This window comes from Lemur catta, chromosome 3 (assembly GCF_020740605.2).
Source record: "Lemur catta isolate mLemCat1 chromosome 3, mLemCat1.pri, whole genome shotgun sequence".
Lineage (NCBI taxonomy): Eukaryota > Metazoa > Chordata > Mammalia > Primates > Lemuridae > Lemur > Lemur catta.
This window is the reverse complement of record NC_059130.1, coordinates 97048444-97066072: the sequence shown is the minus strand read 5'-3', so window position 1 is coordinate 97066072 and position 17629 is coordinate 97048444. Positions and strand designations below refer to the sequence as shown.

Genomic DNA, 17629 nt, shown 5'->3' with positions numbered 1-17629 from the left:
TTGAGAGAGTCTCACTCTGTCACCCCAGGTAGAGTCCAGTGGCATCATCATAGCTCACTGCAACCTCAAATTCCTGACCTCAAGTGATCCTCCCGCCTCAGCCTCCCAAAATGCTAGGATTATAGGCGTGAGCTACTATGCCTGGCCTCTATCAGTTTTATAGTTTCCAGGTACTTGCCAAATTTGTCCAAGTTATCTTTTATTTCTTTGAACAAAGAAAATATTATCTTATAGTTTGCATCTGATCATTACAAAAGCAGTTGTCTCCACAGGCCTATTTCTGTTGTGTTTCTGCTGGTTCTCACTAAGAGTTTAGTTTCCTTGTTTACCTGGTTATTTTTAATTCTGTACTTGACATTGTCTATGAAAACTTACATGTAGGAAGAATTTGGGGCCTACAATAATAATGCTTTTCTCCAAAGAGGATTTGTATTTGCTTTTGCCAGGCATCTGGTGGCAGCATAGTCAGAGACAACCTTACACCAAGATCATGACTTGAGACAGGCAATTTGATCCCAGCCTGTAAATTCCTCTAAAGCCGTTGCATTTCTAATTCATCCTCGCTCTGAGAGTGTAGTCTTTTGGCGTCCCAGTTATTGTAAGGAGGGCCTTCTATTTCTCTCCTCACTCACTGTGTTTTATTTTTTTTTTCTTCTTCGATGTTCAAAAGGAGAGTCATCATTTGCCAGCTAGCTAAATCCCCTCAGGGCAAAAGCAGCTTCTAATTTGGACTACCTGCTTGGATCCTGGCTTTCCAGCTTTTGGTCTGGTACAATAATTCCCTACTATCTTGCCATCTCTTAGATACCTTGTTATGAGCTCAGTTGTGTCCCCCCACTAAATTCATATGCTGAAACCCTAACCTCACGATGCGACACCCCCGCACTCCCACCCCCCTTACAAAGGCAGAAACCAAACCTGTCCACACGGTATCCTGGATTCTGGGCTCTGGAACTGTGAGAAAAGAAATTTCTGTTGTTTAGGCCACCCAGTCTATGATTTTTTTGTGGCAGCCCTAGCAAACTATTAAATAATACATGTCTTTCAGAACATTAAAAGTATATATTCCAGACTTTTAATTTTTTCATTTTATTGTTGTTTTCTGAGGTGGGTCGTTACCCTAGCCTACCATGGGAACTCCAGTCATCCTCTCTCCCTCCTCTCCCCACTCTGCTTCCTTTTTCTTCATAATCTTTACCATCGCCTGGGGTATTAGCTATTTTTCTATTTATTATTATCAATTAATTTCATCCTAATTAAGTTCCAAGAAAGCAGGAACTTCGTTTGGTTTTCTGCTGTATTCTCTCTGAGCCTGTAAGAATGCAGATCTTAGGTTCTCAGAAGATAGTTGAATGAAACATGAATGAATGACAGAGAAGCGGATCCCCACCGGCCGGCCACAGGGTCTGTCCCGACCTCTGTCGGGAAACGTGAGTCGCTCCAGCTGGGTGGCCGCCCCCGCCGCCGGGGCCCGGGTAGTCCGGGGGACGCGCGTGCTCGGGGCGCGCTCCCCGACTTCCGGCTTCCGCGTCCGCGGGCACGCGCCGCTGCCCCGGAGTGGGCGGGCTCAGCGGCCGCCCTAGTGGGCGGAGCCGGCGGCCGGGCGTGTGGAACCCGGTGGGAGCCGCGCGGGCGCAGAGCCAGCCGGCCCGCAGCGCGACCGCGTGGGGTGGGCTGGGCCCGGCACCGCCGGTGCTGGGGCGAGGGCGACCGGCGGTGCGGGCGGCCCCTGAGGGCGCGTCTGGAGGGCAGGAGCGACGCGAGACGCCCGGCTGCGGCCTAAGAGGCCGGAGGCCGGGTGGGCTTGGCCGCTGCCGCCGGCCCTGGCATTAAAGCAGCAGCCAGCGAGTGTATCCTCACCCGGGTCTGCGAGAAACCAGCTTAGGACACCTCTCCCATTCCGGCCCCCAAAGCTCCGCTCCTGGGGTGCGGCTGGGAAAGCCCACCCGCCCTAGACGGGCCCTTGATGGGAATTTGGAAAAGACCCTGGTCCAGTCCGGAGGCCGAGGGTCCTCTGGGCTTTCCGAAAACGCTGGATGTTTTTTGAAAATGATTGCATTGAATGAAGATGTGGTCTGTCTACAAAAGGCTGGAAAAGAACAAAATCTGTTACCATGCAGTCCCTCTCTAAAGAGACACTCTGCAGCTGCAAACCCAAGAGCAAGCGCTCTCACGCCCCCGTCTGCGGTCCTACCTGCGTCCACGGCCGATCTGGTGAGTAGGAGGCCTCTCTGCCTGTGTCCGCAGTCTCTAAGTCCAAGGGTGGCGCGTCTGGGACCACTGTGAGCATGGGGCATCTTCGAAATGAAGCTTCTTAGCCATTAACGGTTCTTAAGTTTCTGCATTTGAAAGTTTCTGCACTTCGGTAACGGATATTTTCTACAAGTTTCAATCTCTAGGATAACACAACTCCTTTCTCTGCATCAGTCACAGGAAAAAACAAACAAACAAACAAACAAACAAAATAAACAAAAATCCCAAACCCATAAGTCACATACCCATTCCTTCCTTACAAACTTAAAAAAGTTGGGCCGGCTCCCTTTCCACGGAGCTAGGACTGTTCTTGGGGCACCAAATACACTGGACCTAGTCACGGCGGAAGCACCTGCTCAGATGCCAGAGGGGTTGGTTGAGATGATGGATTTGAGTTGTTTCAAATTTGCCTGTTCCAATTCTGCTGTAGTCTTTGTTATACTTGAAATACTGTATTTCCTCCATTTGAAGATCCCTCTCCAATTTTAACATTTCTGAAACCAGGATGCACCCAACCAGTGAGGTTAGAAGGAAATTGCCAGGTGCTGGGCATCTGCGTGGCTGGTGATGTATCTGTGCTGCTTGCTCATGCCAAAACGCAGCTATGTGATTATTCTATCAGTAGAGATACTTGAACTTTAAATTCAGATCTCTAATTTTTTCAAAAACTAATTTAAAAAGAAGATAATGCTATAATAAGCAAGATGATAAAAGGTTTATAACGTTTATTAAGCGTTTGCTGTGTGCCTAGCATTGTTTCAACCAACATTACAACAATATGAAGTACAATTATTATCCCCATTTTATAGATGAAGAAACAGAAGCTGAGAGAGTTGAAGTGCCTTAGGGCTTTTAAGTGCTAGTGTCGGGGTTCTAACCCAGGCTGTCTGATTTCAAAGCCTGCCCTTTTAACCCCCACGTTTGTATCCAGGCAGAAGATGCCTGCAGCTTACATGGAGGGAATCAAGCCAGGGTCTGTGAATGTTTGTACATCTTTGGGGTGTTTGTGTATCTTTGACTATCTGTGTATGTATGTATGGAACTGGGAAATAGAGCCACATCCAGGAACATTGATTATTACTCCTACATTGATGATCTTTGTTTTGGATCTTTTGCAGTTTTAAATATACTTCTGCAGGTTCTGGAGTTCTGATGTATGACAGATGCTTCTGGATCCCTCTTCTCTTCCCTCTTACTCCTGTAGAAGAATATTGAGGCAATGCTCCAATCTACTCAGCTGGCTGCCTCCCAAAGAAATAGTGCTTAATTTAAGAGGGTAGTCCATTTTTCAGAGTTGTTAAAGTCACACCAGCCTCCAGGAGCTACAAGATCCTGATGCTGCAGGGACACAAGCTCCAATCTCTAGGACAGATGCAATTCCTTTCCTGAGGAGCCAAAGTCCTGAGGGCAAGTAACTGTGATCTGAGGAGGACCACCCAACCCTGAAGCTTCTCATCAGAGGTTCTGGCAATTTCCTCACCAGAAGCCCAGTCAGGCAGGCATCATCATGCCACAGCAGCTCCTGATCACCCTGCCCAGCGAGGCCAGCACCTGGGTGAAGTTGCACCATCCAAAAAAGGCCAAAGATGGGGCACCCCGGTGGGAGGATGTGACCAAAATGTTTGAGGGAGAAGGTGAGAATGGACTGATGGAGGGGGAAGAAGGAGGTCTCATTTGTGTGTGAAAACATAGGTATACATTTCATTGAGGTGGTCTCTTGGGGAGGAAACTGGGGGAAGAAGGTCTTTGGAGTTCATTCTTATGGTTTTTGGGAAGGGGAGGGAAAGGTGAGGGAAAATACTGGGCTCCCAGCATGGGCTCCTTGTGATACCTGCTCTGTGCTGCTCCCATTGCCTGTCCTCAAATACAACACGTGGCAGGAAGAAAATACAAGGCGTTCCCACCAGTGGCTCCTGAGTGTGGGAATGTGATTCACAGAGAGGGAGTCAAAGGTTTCTACCCCCTTAAGTTCTCCAAGTTCCAGTCATTTTAGCCCCAGACCAATAATTTTCACAAGTATCCATTTTTTCATTTTATCTGCTGAGAGGCAGGAATGCCAGGCCTGATTACTCCCTTTACCTTGAACTCTGTGGGTTCCGTGGGAGATATGCCCCAAATCACACCTTATTTAGTGGTCAGGAGTAGACAGAGCGACAGAGGAATTCATGTGTCTCATGTGGTGTCTTTATTCATACCTTTAACACTTTAAACTCAGGCAGTGTTTATTGTGTTCTAGCTGTACAGATGGAAAATGAATAATTATCTCTAATGCTGATTATTAACTGATGGAGATAGACACATACCCTGATCGAAATAGTAGAAAGCAGCCTAAGAAAAGTTCTGTTGGAATACAAGGGACAGGAAACTTTCTTCTGATTGTATGTATTTCAGAAATTTTCACAAAGCAGATAGCATTGAATTCAGCCTTGAAGAATGTCTTAAATTTTTTATAGAAGATTTGGGGAAAAGATACAAAAATGAGTACCTTGAAGAGTGGCTCAGAGAATGGGGACTATTTAGTCTAACAGGGTTAGGAATGTGGTGGGAGTATATGTCCCATGTATGAAGGATGGTGGATTAGAGGTAACCATTGTTGAGAAAATATGCTTCAGGCTGATTGTAGAGTGCCTTGAAGTCCATAGTGAAGTGTTTGGATCTTTTTCCTTGTCATTGGAGAATGCTTGAGGATTTTTGAACAAAGTAGTGTCCTGAGAGAGATGTGCTTTTGGAATAGCATTGACCATTGGGAATCTGTGGGTTTTTTTAATCTAAAGAATTATCTATTTATTTTTCCAAAATACTTTATTCTCTCATACATAGTTTTTGACCACTGGGAAATATTAATGCCCAAAGCAACATGCAAGTCGTCCTCATTAAGGAGGCCCTGGGCTGCTCTTGAGTTGCTCTAAATGTCCCTCTTTGTGAATGTCTTGGGGAAAGAGCCACATTCAGTGGGTCTGCGGGAAGTTTTTCTGTTTGGGGGATGTGGGCAGATCCTAACCTTCTGGCTGTTTTCCTTCCATAGTTCTGCTGTCTCGGGATGATAATGTGACCCAAGGAGAAAGTTTAGAGGATGAAGTGACCTCTGGGCCCCCAGCAGCAGAATCCCAGGTAGGTTGGACTTTCTTCTCATTTTCTTGGCATTGCTCCTTGGTTTTTAAGGCTGAATAGCCTGCCTCCTTTTTTCTGGAGGCGAGGAGGGGTGTTGAGACTAACAAATTCAACTTGGGAGCTCAGTGCAATTTGCTCTTGTGTAGAAAATTGAGCTTCAGTGCTGGCAATTTCCTTACTCTTAGTGGCCTCCCTCCATGTAATTCTTGTTTCTCACCAACATCTAGATCTAATATTTGTGCTCATTTCTGTAGAGAAAGCAAAATGAGTGATATGACACTAGCCCCTAAAAACCAACAGATACCACTTGAGGTGTAAGATAAACCTTAATAAAAATACTCAAGATCAAAATGTCTGAGAAGAGACTTCTAACATTCTTAGTCATGTACACATAGCACTGAATTTCAAGAGGTGACTCTTAGTATAGTGCTGAGAGCACAGGGCAAACCACAGCCAAAGGGGAGTGAACAGAGAAGAAATAGGTCACACAGAGGACACATACTGCAGGCTGGGCGGAAAAGCAGGAGCCACTCAGGGGAGCAGTTAAAACAGGGTGTCAGAAATGGGTAGTCCTCACTGCCTGCTGGAAACAGGTTAAAAAGGAAAATTATAGAATAAATGCAAAAGAGAGACTTTTAAAGAGGAGATCTTATTGGAGGATTGCAGAGTTTTAAGTGAAAAGAACTTGGATTCTGAAATTAGATGGTATAGGATTTGATTTTATCTCTTATCATTACTTGATTGGTGATCTGGAGCTATTTTTTTAGCTGTTTAAAAATCTCAGTTTCACCACCTAAGAAGTTCAGATGCCAATATCTGCCTTCTAGTATTGAAATGTGTTCCAGGGTTATTTTTAGTAATATGGAAGAAGTGACAATAATAGCCTAATTCCCTAAAGAGTTACGTCTACATTCTGCTTATTTGGAATTCCTTACTTCCCCTGATTTATCATAAACTGATTGGATTCTTAGCACTGGGAAAGGATTAAATTTTTTAAAATTGAGGTATAATTTACAACAGGAATACACTTAAGAAAGTATATGGTTCTATTTTGACATTTGTGTACACTACACAACCAAATCAAGATATAGAACATTTTCACCATTTCAGAAATTTCCCTCATGCTCCTTTCCAATCAATACTCCACTCTACCCCCAATAGAGAGTGCACGAAGTCTTTCTATCATTTCTTACAGCTACATGTGAGTCTATATGTATCTTAAAGAGTTTAATTTTAAAAAGAACATATATTCTGTACTTGTTAGGTATAGTATTCTATAAGTGTTAATTAGATTAAATTGGTTAATAGTGTTGTTCAAATCTTCTTTATCCTTGATGAGTTTTTGTCTATTGGTTATGTCATTTAGTGAGAGAGGAGTGTTAAAATCCCTAATTATTGTGGCTTTTGTCTGTATCTCTTTAGTTCTGTCAGTTCTGCTTTATTTACTTTGAAGTTCTGTCATCAGATGCATAAACACTTAGGATTGTTGTCTCCTTGATGAACTTACCTTCTTATCATTGTGAAATGTCCCTCTTTTTGCCTGGTAACATTTTTTCCTGAAGTCCATTTTGTCTGATTTAATATAGCTACTCCAATACTGTTTCCATGGTATAGCTTTTTTCATCTTTTTACTTTAAACCTATTTGTGTCATATTTAAAGTGTGATCTTCTTAAATATAGCTGAGTCTTGCTTGTTTCGTCCATTGACAGTTAAAGTAATCATTAATATGTTTGGGTCTAAGTATATTTTTGGTTTTTATTTGTTGTTTGTCCTATGTATTCTTTGTTTCTTTGTTCCTCCTCTCCTGCCTTCATTTGGAATGAATCATTTTTTAGTATTCCATTTGATGCCCTCTAATGACTTCTAAGCTACAGTTCTTTGATTTGTTTTTAGTAGTTGCTCTAGCTATTACAACATGCATTTTTAAGATCACAATTGCTTTGAGTTAATATTATACTGCTTCACATATCATACGAGAGCCTTATATTTCTACTTCTCCCCATTCTTTGTGCTGTTGTCATCATATGTTTTACTTTAAATGTTAAAAACTCCACAATACATTGTTCTTATTTTTGCTTTCAACAGTAAATTGTCTGAAAAAAATTAAGAAAAGAAAAAAAAAATGAATCTTTTATATTTGCCCACATATTTACCAATTCAGGCACTTTATTCTTTCCTTTAGTTCCAAGTTTCTATCTAGCATCATTTCCCTTCAGCTTAAAGTACTTTGTTTAGCATTTTTTTGCAATGTGGGTAGTCTGGTAATGAATTCTCACAACTTTTGTTGATCTAAACAGGTCTTCCTATTTGAGGATCTTTTATTGGATATAGAATTCTAGATTGAGTATTTTTTCTTTAAGCACTTAAAAATGTTCCATTCTTTTTGAGCTCGTATTGTTTCTGATGAGAAGTCAGCTGTTATTATCATTTCTGTGATGTGTCTGTTTTATGTCACCTTTTCTTTGATGTGCACAGATGTGGTTTTCTTTGAGTTTTTCCTTTTGGGGGTTTGCAGAGATTGTTGGATCTGTGGGCTGATTGTTTTTTCCATCAATTTGGAAAATTTTCAGCCATTATTTCTTTACATATTTTTTCTGCCCATTCTATCTTCTGAGATTCTAATTCATGTATATTAGGCCACTTATGTTATCCCACAGATTTTTTTCTCTTGGTGTTCTAGTTTGAATAATATTTATTGACCTATCTTAAGTTTCACTGATCATCATGGTCTAATCTACCTTAAGCCCATCGAATAAATTTTTCACATATTGTATTTTTCACTTGTAGAACTTTCATTTACAGTTTATTCTTGAACAACATGGGTTTGAACTGTGCAGGTCCACTTACATGTGGATATTTTTCAATAAATATATTGGAGAATTTTTTGGAGACATAACACAATTTGAAAAAACTCACAGATGAACTGTGTGGCCTAGAAATTCTGAAAAAATTAGGTATTTCATGAATACATAAAATATATGTAGATAGTGGTCTATTATCATTTACATATGATATATACAAATCTATTATAAAAAGTTAAAATTTATCAAAACTTATGCACACACAGACCATACATGGTGCCATTCAAAGTCCAGAGAAATATAAACAAATGTAAAGATGCTGTATTAAATCATGACTGCATAAAATTAACTGTAGCATGTACTGTGCTATTGTAATAATTTCATACTACCTCCTGCTGCTATAGGAGTGAGCTTAAGTGTTTTGAGTGACTGCTTAAAAAGCTGTGGGATGTGAAACATTTCCATGTGAGCAGTTCATCTGTAAATTGTATATCAAAGTAAAAAGAGCTCTCTTGCAGTTCTTGAGTATTTTTCTTCGTGTTTAGTGTAATGCCATAAACCTTGAATAACACCATGGGACCCATACAAAGTGCCACGAGTGATGCTAGATGTCTCCCAAGAAGCAGAGAAAGGTCATGACATTACAGGAAAAAGTTGAATTGCTTGATATGTAGCATATATTGAGGCCTGCAACTATGGTTGCCTGCCATTTCAGACAGAGATTCATCTTATAAACAGAGGACATAAACTTACAGTATTGATAAACAGAGTACAGTACTGTAAATGTATTTTTTCTTCCTTATGATTTTCATATTAACATTTTATTTTCTCTACTTTATTGTAATAATACAGTATATAATACATATAATATAGAAAATATGTGTTAATTGACTATGTTATTGGTAAGGCTTCCAGTAAATGGTAGACTGTTAGTAGTTAAGTTTTAGGGATACAGATTTTCAGGAGGTTGGCACCCCTAACCCTTGGGTTGTTCAAAGGTCAACTGTAGTTGTTTTCTAGCATCTCTGTTTCTCAATTATCTCCATCTCTTTACCCATTCTATTCATATTTTATTGTAAATAGCATATGTTTTAACAGTTGGTTTAAATTTCATCTCAGCTAATTCCAGTGACTTGGTCACCTATGGGTCTCCTTGTATTGATTTTTATTTTCTTGATTATAGGTCATATTTTTCTTCTTATCTAATACTTTTTTGTTGTAGTTCGGATATTATATAGAAAATGTGTGTGGAGGGTGTAATTTGTTTTGTTTTGTTCTGTTTCTAAGAGACTCAAAGCCTTTTTCTTAGTCTGGTGGTTAAGGTGAGGGGATGATTATTCATATTCCTCCTAGAGTGGTGGCTAAGTCTGGAGTGGTGGCTAAGTCTGGCTGTGATGCAGCTTTAATTTGGTTGAGTTTACTTCTAATTAGCCCAACTGCCAACCCTAAGATACCACTGCTGAGGGCTTATCTCTGTTATCTTTTTAGTATTTGAGCTAGGAAAGGATTAGCCCACAGTTCCAGATAGTTTTGTTGTTCATTTTTGCATTAAACTCCAGCAGGACCTCAGAATTCAAGCTCAGCAAGAATGCATAGGTGTTTGTGACCATAAGTACTGGGGGGAACAAAAGCCTTTCTCCTTGCCTCCCTTCTTCCCCCGACCTTCGCACCTACCTCTCTGATTTCATCTCCTTCCACTCTCCCCTTAACTAAGCTGCCTCCAGGCATGCTGTTCACCTTCCTGTTCCTCAAACAAGCCAAGGATGCTCCAACCTTAGGTACTTTGTACCTGCCTAGATTGCTGTTTCCTCAAATTTCCACATGGCTGTCTCCCTTACTGAACTCATGTCTGTGGTCAAATTATCACCCTTTTAGAGAGGCCTCCCACAACCACCTTACATAAGAGATATTCCTATCCTCACTGTGGCTCTCCCTGTTCTCCTTATCCTGCTTAATTTTTTTCTAAGGCATGCATGACCATCTGTCCTTCCATATATTTACTTATTTATAGCAATCTCCAGAGAATCTCCAAACAGATCCAGAGGAGGCTCCTGGTAAAACTAGTTTAGAATCTCTTAGAACTTAGAATACTGTCAGACTTCCTTGGACCTTGACAGAGGTTGTCTCTGGCTGAAAAGGAATGTGCTTGATATTTTAGGAACTGTTGACCTTCAAAGACATATCTGTTGACTTCACTCAGGAAGAGTGGGGGCAGCTGGGCCCTGCTTACCAGAATCTATACCGAGAGGTGATGCTGGAGAACTACAAGAACTTGGTGTCAATAGGTAAGAATGGGCTGTCCACACATCCAGAAACCTACCCATTACAGGAAAGTCATTATTTTAAATTATCGATGTTGTGGATTTCTTGAAGCTTGGCCTTGCGTTCTGTGTTAGAGATGTCTTATTCCTTTGAAAAACCAAGCCAGGGCATATCTGATCAACCTTCCTTGGGGAACAGCTTTACTACATAGAGGCAGAATAGAAAGATCCACCCCTTTCCACTTTCAGAGAACCTGAGTACCAGAAGACTTGAACTAAATTCTGGGGCTAGTTCTTTGACATCAACATAAACATTCACACTCTTTTTTTTACTCCATAAGCAGGATATCAACTTTCTAAACCTAGTGTGATTTCCCAGTTGGAGAAAGGAGAGGAGCCATGGATGATGGAGAAAGAAGGCCCAGAGGATCCCAGTTCAGGTGAGAGCAAGGCAGATGGTACCTTTTAATATATAGATCAGAGTGCTCAAAGTCTTTCCAGGCTGTGGGGAAGGTTCACAGGACAGGACCTGCACTAAACCTGATTCACCCCTCCCTCCATTTCCCTTTCCTTCACTGAGCCCTTGCAAAGGTCCCTCTGGAGTTGGAGGGAAGAGAAGTCTTGTCCTCATTAAGGTTGAACTTGATTTTCCCTCTGTCTCCAGTATCCTTAGGTCTGCCAGTCTAAAGTTCCTTTTCTTTAAGCAGTCAGATGCACCTGGTCTCTCCACAGAAAACGGATCTCTTTTCAAGACTCTTACTACATTCTGCAAATCTTTAATTTTCTTGCCCTTTATTTTCACTTTTTACCAGCTTTCAATCCCAGCTTCAATTCTCTTTCTCTTTTCAACTATGTATCTTGATTTTTTGTAATGGCTACTTCATGAAAACTCCTCCAAGAGAAATTACCACAGATTCTTTCTCACCAAATCTGTGGTAGCAGTCTCCTTAAACTTTTCTTTTTATTTTGAAACATTTTAGACATTCAGAGAGGCATAGAGAACTTATAACAAATTTTTATGTAGCTTCCATCATAGATTAAGAAATAAAACAGAGTTGCAGCCCTGCTGTTCCCCTTCCACCTTTCAAAATAATCACACTTCTGAGTTTAAATATTATCATTCCCATATGTTCTCATATTTTTGTTACATACATATATCCCCAAACAATATATAGCATTGTTTTGCATGTGCTTATTCTTTAATATTCTTATTCTCTCCACTTGCTTTTCTCACTCAACACTGTTGATATTTCTCCATGATCTAGTTCATTCATTTCCATTGAATTAGTAAACCACAAATTATTTGTTTATTTTCCTGTTGATAGGCATTTATATTGTTTCCAAATTTGGGGGTTACAAACATGCTGAAGCAAACCTTTGTGTACATATCTTTTCATGTACATATGCAAGTGTTTCTATAACATGGTAGAAGCAAAATTGTTGAGTCATGAAATATATGCACTTTCATTTTGCTAGGTATTACCAAATTGCTCTTCAAAGCAAGTACACGAATTTTTACTCCCATTAGCAGGTTTTAAGAGTTTCCAGAACTCAGCATCTTTGTCAGTACTTGGCATTGTCAAACTTTAAAATTTTTGTAAATTCAGTGGGTGAATATGTTATCTTGTTTCTTTCGTTTTCATAATGATTACTAGTATAAATTACCTGTTTATATCCCTTGCCAATTTTTCTATTGTTATTTACATATTTTTCTTATTGATTCATAGAAACTTGTGTTTGTATATATTCTGGATACTAATCCTTGATAGCTTTATGTTTTGCAAATGTTTTTGTTCAGTCAGTGGCCCATCTTTTACTTTTTTAAAAAAAGTCTTTTGTGAGTTTTCTAAATTTAATGTTACTGAATTTCTCAGTTTTCTTTTTATTGTTTGCGCTTTTTGTGTAAGAAACCCTTTCTGCCCTCTTATCCTCCATTTCTTTTATAGTTAATTTTTTTTTTTTTTTAAAGAAATGAGGTTCGCTGTGTTGCCCAGGCGGGAGTGCAGTGGCTATTCACAAGCGCAATCATGGCACACTACAGCCTCAAACTCTGGGCTCAAGTGAGCCTCCTGCCTCAACCTCCTGCGTAGCTGGGACTACAGGCATGCCCCACCACACTTGGCTATCTTCCATCTTATCATATATATGAGATTGTGTGTGTGTGTGTGTAAATATGTTTCCATATATATTCCTATATTTTCAAAGTTTTGCTTTTCATATTTGGGTTCAATGCACCTGGAATTTATTTTATATATATAGTATGAGGTGAAAATCTAGTTTAACTTTTCGACGTGGATAATCAGTCCAGTAATGGTTAATGTGCTCTGTCACCTGTCAAGTTTCTTTTTTTTGAGACAGAGTCTCACTTTGCTGCCCAGGCTAGAGTGAGTGCCGTGGCATCAGCCTAGCTGACAGCAACCTTAAACTCCTGGGCTCGAGCGATCCTACTGCCTCAGCCTCCTGAGTAGCTGGGACTACAGGCATGCGCCACCATACCCAGCTAATTTTTTCTATATATATTTTTAGTTGGCCAGATAATTTCTTTCTATTTTTAGTAGAGACGGGGTCTCGCTCTTGCTCAGGCTGGTCTCGAACTCCTGACCTCGAGCAATCCACCCGCCTCAGCCTCCCAGAGTGCTAGGATTACAGGTGTGAGCCACCACGCCCAGCCAAGTTTCTTTATGTGTTATGTTTGAGTCTGTTTCTGAGCTCTATCTGTTCTTTTTTATTCATTTATTTTTCCGTCCCTACTCTAATGCCAAGCTGTCTCAATTTATATTTCATAATGAGATTTACTATCTGGTAATTCATCCACCTTGTTCTTTAAAATTGTCCTGGCTGTTCTTAGCTCCTTGCTTTTCCATATGAATTATATAATCAGTATATCAAATTACACACACACACATACTCTGGTAGCATTTTGATTGTAATAGAACTGAATTTATAGATCAGTTCTGGGGAGAGTTAATAATATATTGAGTCCAACTATCCAGGAATATGATATATTGCTCCATTTATTGATATTTCCTAATTTTTTCAATAACATTTCAGGATTTTCTACATAAAGATCTTATACATATTGAACATCTTTTGTTAGATTCAGCCTGAAAATCTTATATTTTGTTGCTATTATAGACAGTATTTTTTTCTCCTTTTTTCCAGCCCTAGTCATGAACAGGTATATTTTTTAAAATTATGTTTTCTGCTTGTTGCTGGTGTGTAATAAATTGATTTTGAATATTAATCTTTAATAGGCAGCCATCTTGTTTCTTTCTGTTATTAATTCCAATAATTGTACATTTTCCTGTGTTTTTCTTCTTCAATTTATAACAATGAAAATAATAATAAATAATAATAAAAGTTACCATAGCCAAGAATGGTGGCACGTGCCTATAGTCCCAGCTACTCGAGCAGCTGAGGCAGCAGCAGGATTGCTTGAGCCCAGGAATTTAAGGTTGCTGTGAGCTAGGCTGACGCCACGGCACTCACTCTAGCCTGGGCAACAGAGCGAGACTCTGTCTCAAAAAAAAAAAAAAAGAAAGAAAGAAAGAAAAAGAAAAAAAGAATACATACCTGTCTGTTGAAACATTAGTAATGGTGCAACAAATTATCAAGTAAGGAAACCAGTCAGAATTTTAAATAATGGTGCAACAAATTATCAAGTAAGGAAACCAGTCAGAATTTTAAATAATGGTGCAACAAATTATCAAGTAAGGAAACTAGTCAGAATTTTAAAGTTTAAAGGATATTTTCCTAGAACCTACCAGCAGCAGCAACATAGCCGTCTGGGTTTTTTACAAGTCTCCTTGTATAAGTAACACTTCCATGGCTATATTAATAACTACAGAAAACAGAATTGTACATACACACATACATAAACACAATTTTCAATAAAAGAGAGTGTAATGTTCTTTGTTCTTAGTTCAAGCCCTATTTTTTGAACTGGTGACTGTCCTGCTCTTGCTAGAGTAGAGAGAGAGAAAGACATCTTCTTTCTACGTTTCTGAGATTGTTTTCCAAAAGTAGTTGTCAGTTTAAAATACTTACATTCTTAAGACATAGCTTTGAAATTTTATTACTTAGTATTATGAGAAAGAGCAGGATTCAAATTTTTCTATATATATATAAAATGACACTTTTAACTTGTTCGCTGTTTCTTAATTTCATTTCCTATTACCTCACCAGGCTGTATAACCATATTTAAATATAGTCAAAATCTCATGTACTTATATGTATTGTTGTCTAAATCTCTGTTCCATACCACTACAGTGATTGATTTTTCAAAGCTAATGTATGAGTTATTTGCAGTTTTTCCATTTTTTTCAGACTTGAAGAGTAAAACAGAAACCAGTGAGTCAACTGCAAAGAATGCCATTTCACAGGAACAGTTGTATCATGGCATTATGATGGAAAGGGTCATGAAGGATGACATCATTTATTCCACATTGAGAAAAGTCTCCACATATGATGATGTGTTAGAAAGGTACCAGGAAACCTGTGTGAGAGATGTGAGACAAACCATCTTGACCCACAAGGAGAGAGGCCAAGAAACTAACACATTTGGAGAAAATATAATTGTGAGTTCAAATGTTATTATAGAACAGAGGCACCATAAATGTGATACACCTAGAAAGAGGAACAAATACAAATTAGATCTGATTAATCATCCAACAAGTTACATAAGAACAAAAACCTATGAATGTAATATATGTGAAAAAATCTTCAAACAACCCATTCACCTTACTGAACACATGAGAATTCATACTGGTGAGAAACCTTTCAGATGTAAAGAATGTGGAAGGGCCTTTAGTCAAAGTGCATCCCTTAGTACACACCAGAGAATCCATACTGGTGAGAAACCCTTTGAATGTGAGGAATGTGGCAAAGCCTTCAGACATCGCTCATCGCTTAATCAGCATCGTAGAACTCACACTGGGGAGAAACCCTATGTATGTGATAAGTGTCAGAAAGCTTTCAGCCAGAATATTAGCTTGATTCAGCATTTGAGGACTCATTCTGGAGAGAAACCCTTTACTTGCAATGAATGTGGGAAAACCTTTCGACAGATTAGACATCTTAGTGAACATATAAGAATTCATACTGGGGAGAAGCCCTATGCATGCACTGCATGTTGTAAAACCTTTAGTCATAGAGCGTATCTGACACATCACCAGAGAATCCATACTGGGGAAAGGCCCTACAAATGTAAGGAATGTGGAAAAGCCTTTAGACAGAGGATACACCTTAGCAACCATAAAACTGTTCATACAGGAGTGAAAGCATATGAATGCAACCGCTGTGGAAAAGCCTATAGGCATGATTCATCCTTTAAAAAACATCAAAGACATCACACTGGAGAAAAACCTTATGAATGTAATGAATGTGGAAAAGCCTTCAGCTATAATTCATCACTTAGTAGACACCATGAAATACACAAGAGGAATGCCTTCCGAAATAATATGTAGAAAGAGATATTTGACATGAGAACAAAAACCAAGTCTAAATCAGTGATTCTATGCTTTAAAATTTCAGGACGCAAATGAATTTAAGGAATTGATGTAATGATGCCAACTTTTAAGTTTGCCCATTATGTAAATAAACATTACCTTGGTAACTACTGTCTACTAACATCTCCATACAAAGTACTTAAGAATAAAGTCTGGGCTGGGTGTGGTGGCTCGCGCCTGTAATCCTAGCACTCTGGGAGGCCAAGGTGGGAGGATCACTTGAGATCAGGAGTTGGAGACCAACCCCATCTCTACAATAAATAGAAAAAATATTAGCCAGGCATGGTGGTGTGTGCTTGTAGTCCTAGCGACTCAGGAGGCTGAGGCAGGAGGATTACATGAGCCCAGGAGTTTGAGGTTGCAGTGAGCTATGATGACACCACTGCACTCTAGTCAGGGCAATAGAGCAAAACTCTGTCTCCAAAAAAAAAAAAAAAGGAAGAAAGAAAGAATAAAATCTCATCCTTCAAACTAATTAAATGAATTCAGTATTATGAAAAATTCAGAACATAATTTTTTTTTCTGATTTCATGTTGGATTAAAAATTATTCTTCACGAGTATTCACGGATGTACAGATTGGCATTGGGAACTACTGTTTAAAATACTGCCATCCCTATTTTGTAAATTAAAATTTTATTCTTTTAATGAGGAAAGCTTTCACATGGTATGAAGTTCAGAAGGCACGAGCAATTGTACATAGTGAAAAGCCTCTTTCCCTGCATTTCCCACCACCAAATTTTCTGACCTAGGGACGTCATTTTTATAACTAATTTTTTGTGCACCCTTTCAGATTTTTCTATTGACATCCAAGAGAGTACAAATATGCAGTTTCCCTTTTTCTTTTTAAGCAGAAATGGCTACCTCCTATACAAACATCTGCACATTATTAATATTTTGTGGAGGTCATTCCACCTCACTATATAAAGTGCCTACTCGTTTTTTATAGCTGCATAGTATTCCATGGTATAAATTACTTTATTTGGCCTCTTTACTATGGATAGATTTGGGTTATTTTCAGTCTTTTGTACAATATTCAATGAATATTCTTACATGTTTTCATTTCTCACACATGTAATTGTATATGTAGGGTAAATTCCTAGAACTGGGATTTCTGTGCTAGGGGGTATGTGCATTTGTAGGATGGATATTGGCAAATTGACTATAGAGGTTGGACCGATTTGGTTTTCTGCCAGCAAGATATGGAGCTTTAGGAGCCATAACTGATGCTGAAGCATCTCCTGGACCAATAGCCCTGTCAGTCATCCAAGAAGCATCAGTTTGTCTCAATAACATGGCCTAGAAGTACCAACTGAGCTGCATCCCCCAGAAACATCAGCATTTGCCATCCCTGGAGCCACAGAAGAATCTGCATCTTTGTGAATAGTAGCCAAGACCACCAGTCTCAGCTGGAGAAAGAGGAGACACCTTTCCACCAACTGCTCTAGACCCTGACTTCTGTGGCTGGAACTGGCCAATGAAAGAGAGTCCCTTTAAAGAGACTGATCCATTCACCTTAGCAAATATAATCTTGGCTGCAACACTTCTGATTGGAACGGAAGAGAAGTGATGATCGAGGCAGGGTATGTAGGATGGCAGGGTCTACCATTAATGATCTCCTGACCACACACAGCATTTTACAGGATGCTTATGTTAGCAAGTTATAGTTAACACAGGGAGGGAGGCAGGAGGGACAT

The 17629-nt window shown here is 39.6% G+C and overlaps 1 protein-coding gene across 2 annotated transcripts; it reads left to right on the top strand.

The window, feature by feature from the left end:
* The first annotated feature begins 1685 nt into the window (after positions 1 to 1685).
* ZFP69 (ZFP69 zinc finger protein) lies at positions 1686 to 16097 on the top strand. 2 transcript variants are annotated; one of them, XM_045548134.1, is made up of 6 exons: positions 1686 to 2214; positions 3372 to 3887; positions 5279 to 5364; positions 10325 to 10451; positions 10772 to 10867; positions 14754 to 16097. In XM_045548134.1, the coding sequence occupies exons 2-6, from the start codon at positions 3761 to 3763 to the stop codon at positions 15890 to 15892; spliced, it is 1575 nt and encodes a 524-aa protein (XP_045404090.1). In that variant the 5' UTR covers positions 1686 to 2214; positions 3372 to 3760; the 3' UTR covers positions 15893 to 16097. The 2 variants fall into 2 exon arrangements, with proteins under 2 accessions (XP_045404090.1, XP_045404089.1); XM_045548133.1 differs by having other exon boundaries at positions 10769 to 10867.
* The last annotated feature ends 1532 nt before the right edge of the window (positions 16098 to 17629 follow it).

Bases quoted from the DNA above. Each gene is read 5' to 3' on its own strand.
- ZFP69 (XM_045548133.1), top strand. From the start codon at position 3,761: ATGCCACAGCAGCTCCTGATCACCCTGCCCAGCGAGGCCAGCACCTGG. The intron at 5,365-10,324 runs GTAGGTTGGACT...TTGATATTTTAG, and splicing joins CCCCAGCAGCAGAATCCCAG to GAACTGTTGACCTTCAAAGA. The intron at 10,868-14,753 runs GTGAGAGCAAGG...CATTTTTTTCAG, and splicing joins CCCAGAGGATCCCAGTTCAG to ACTTGAAGAGTAAAACAGAA.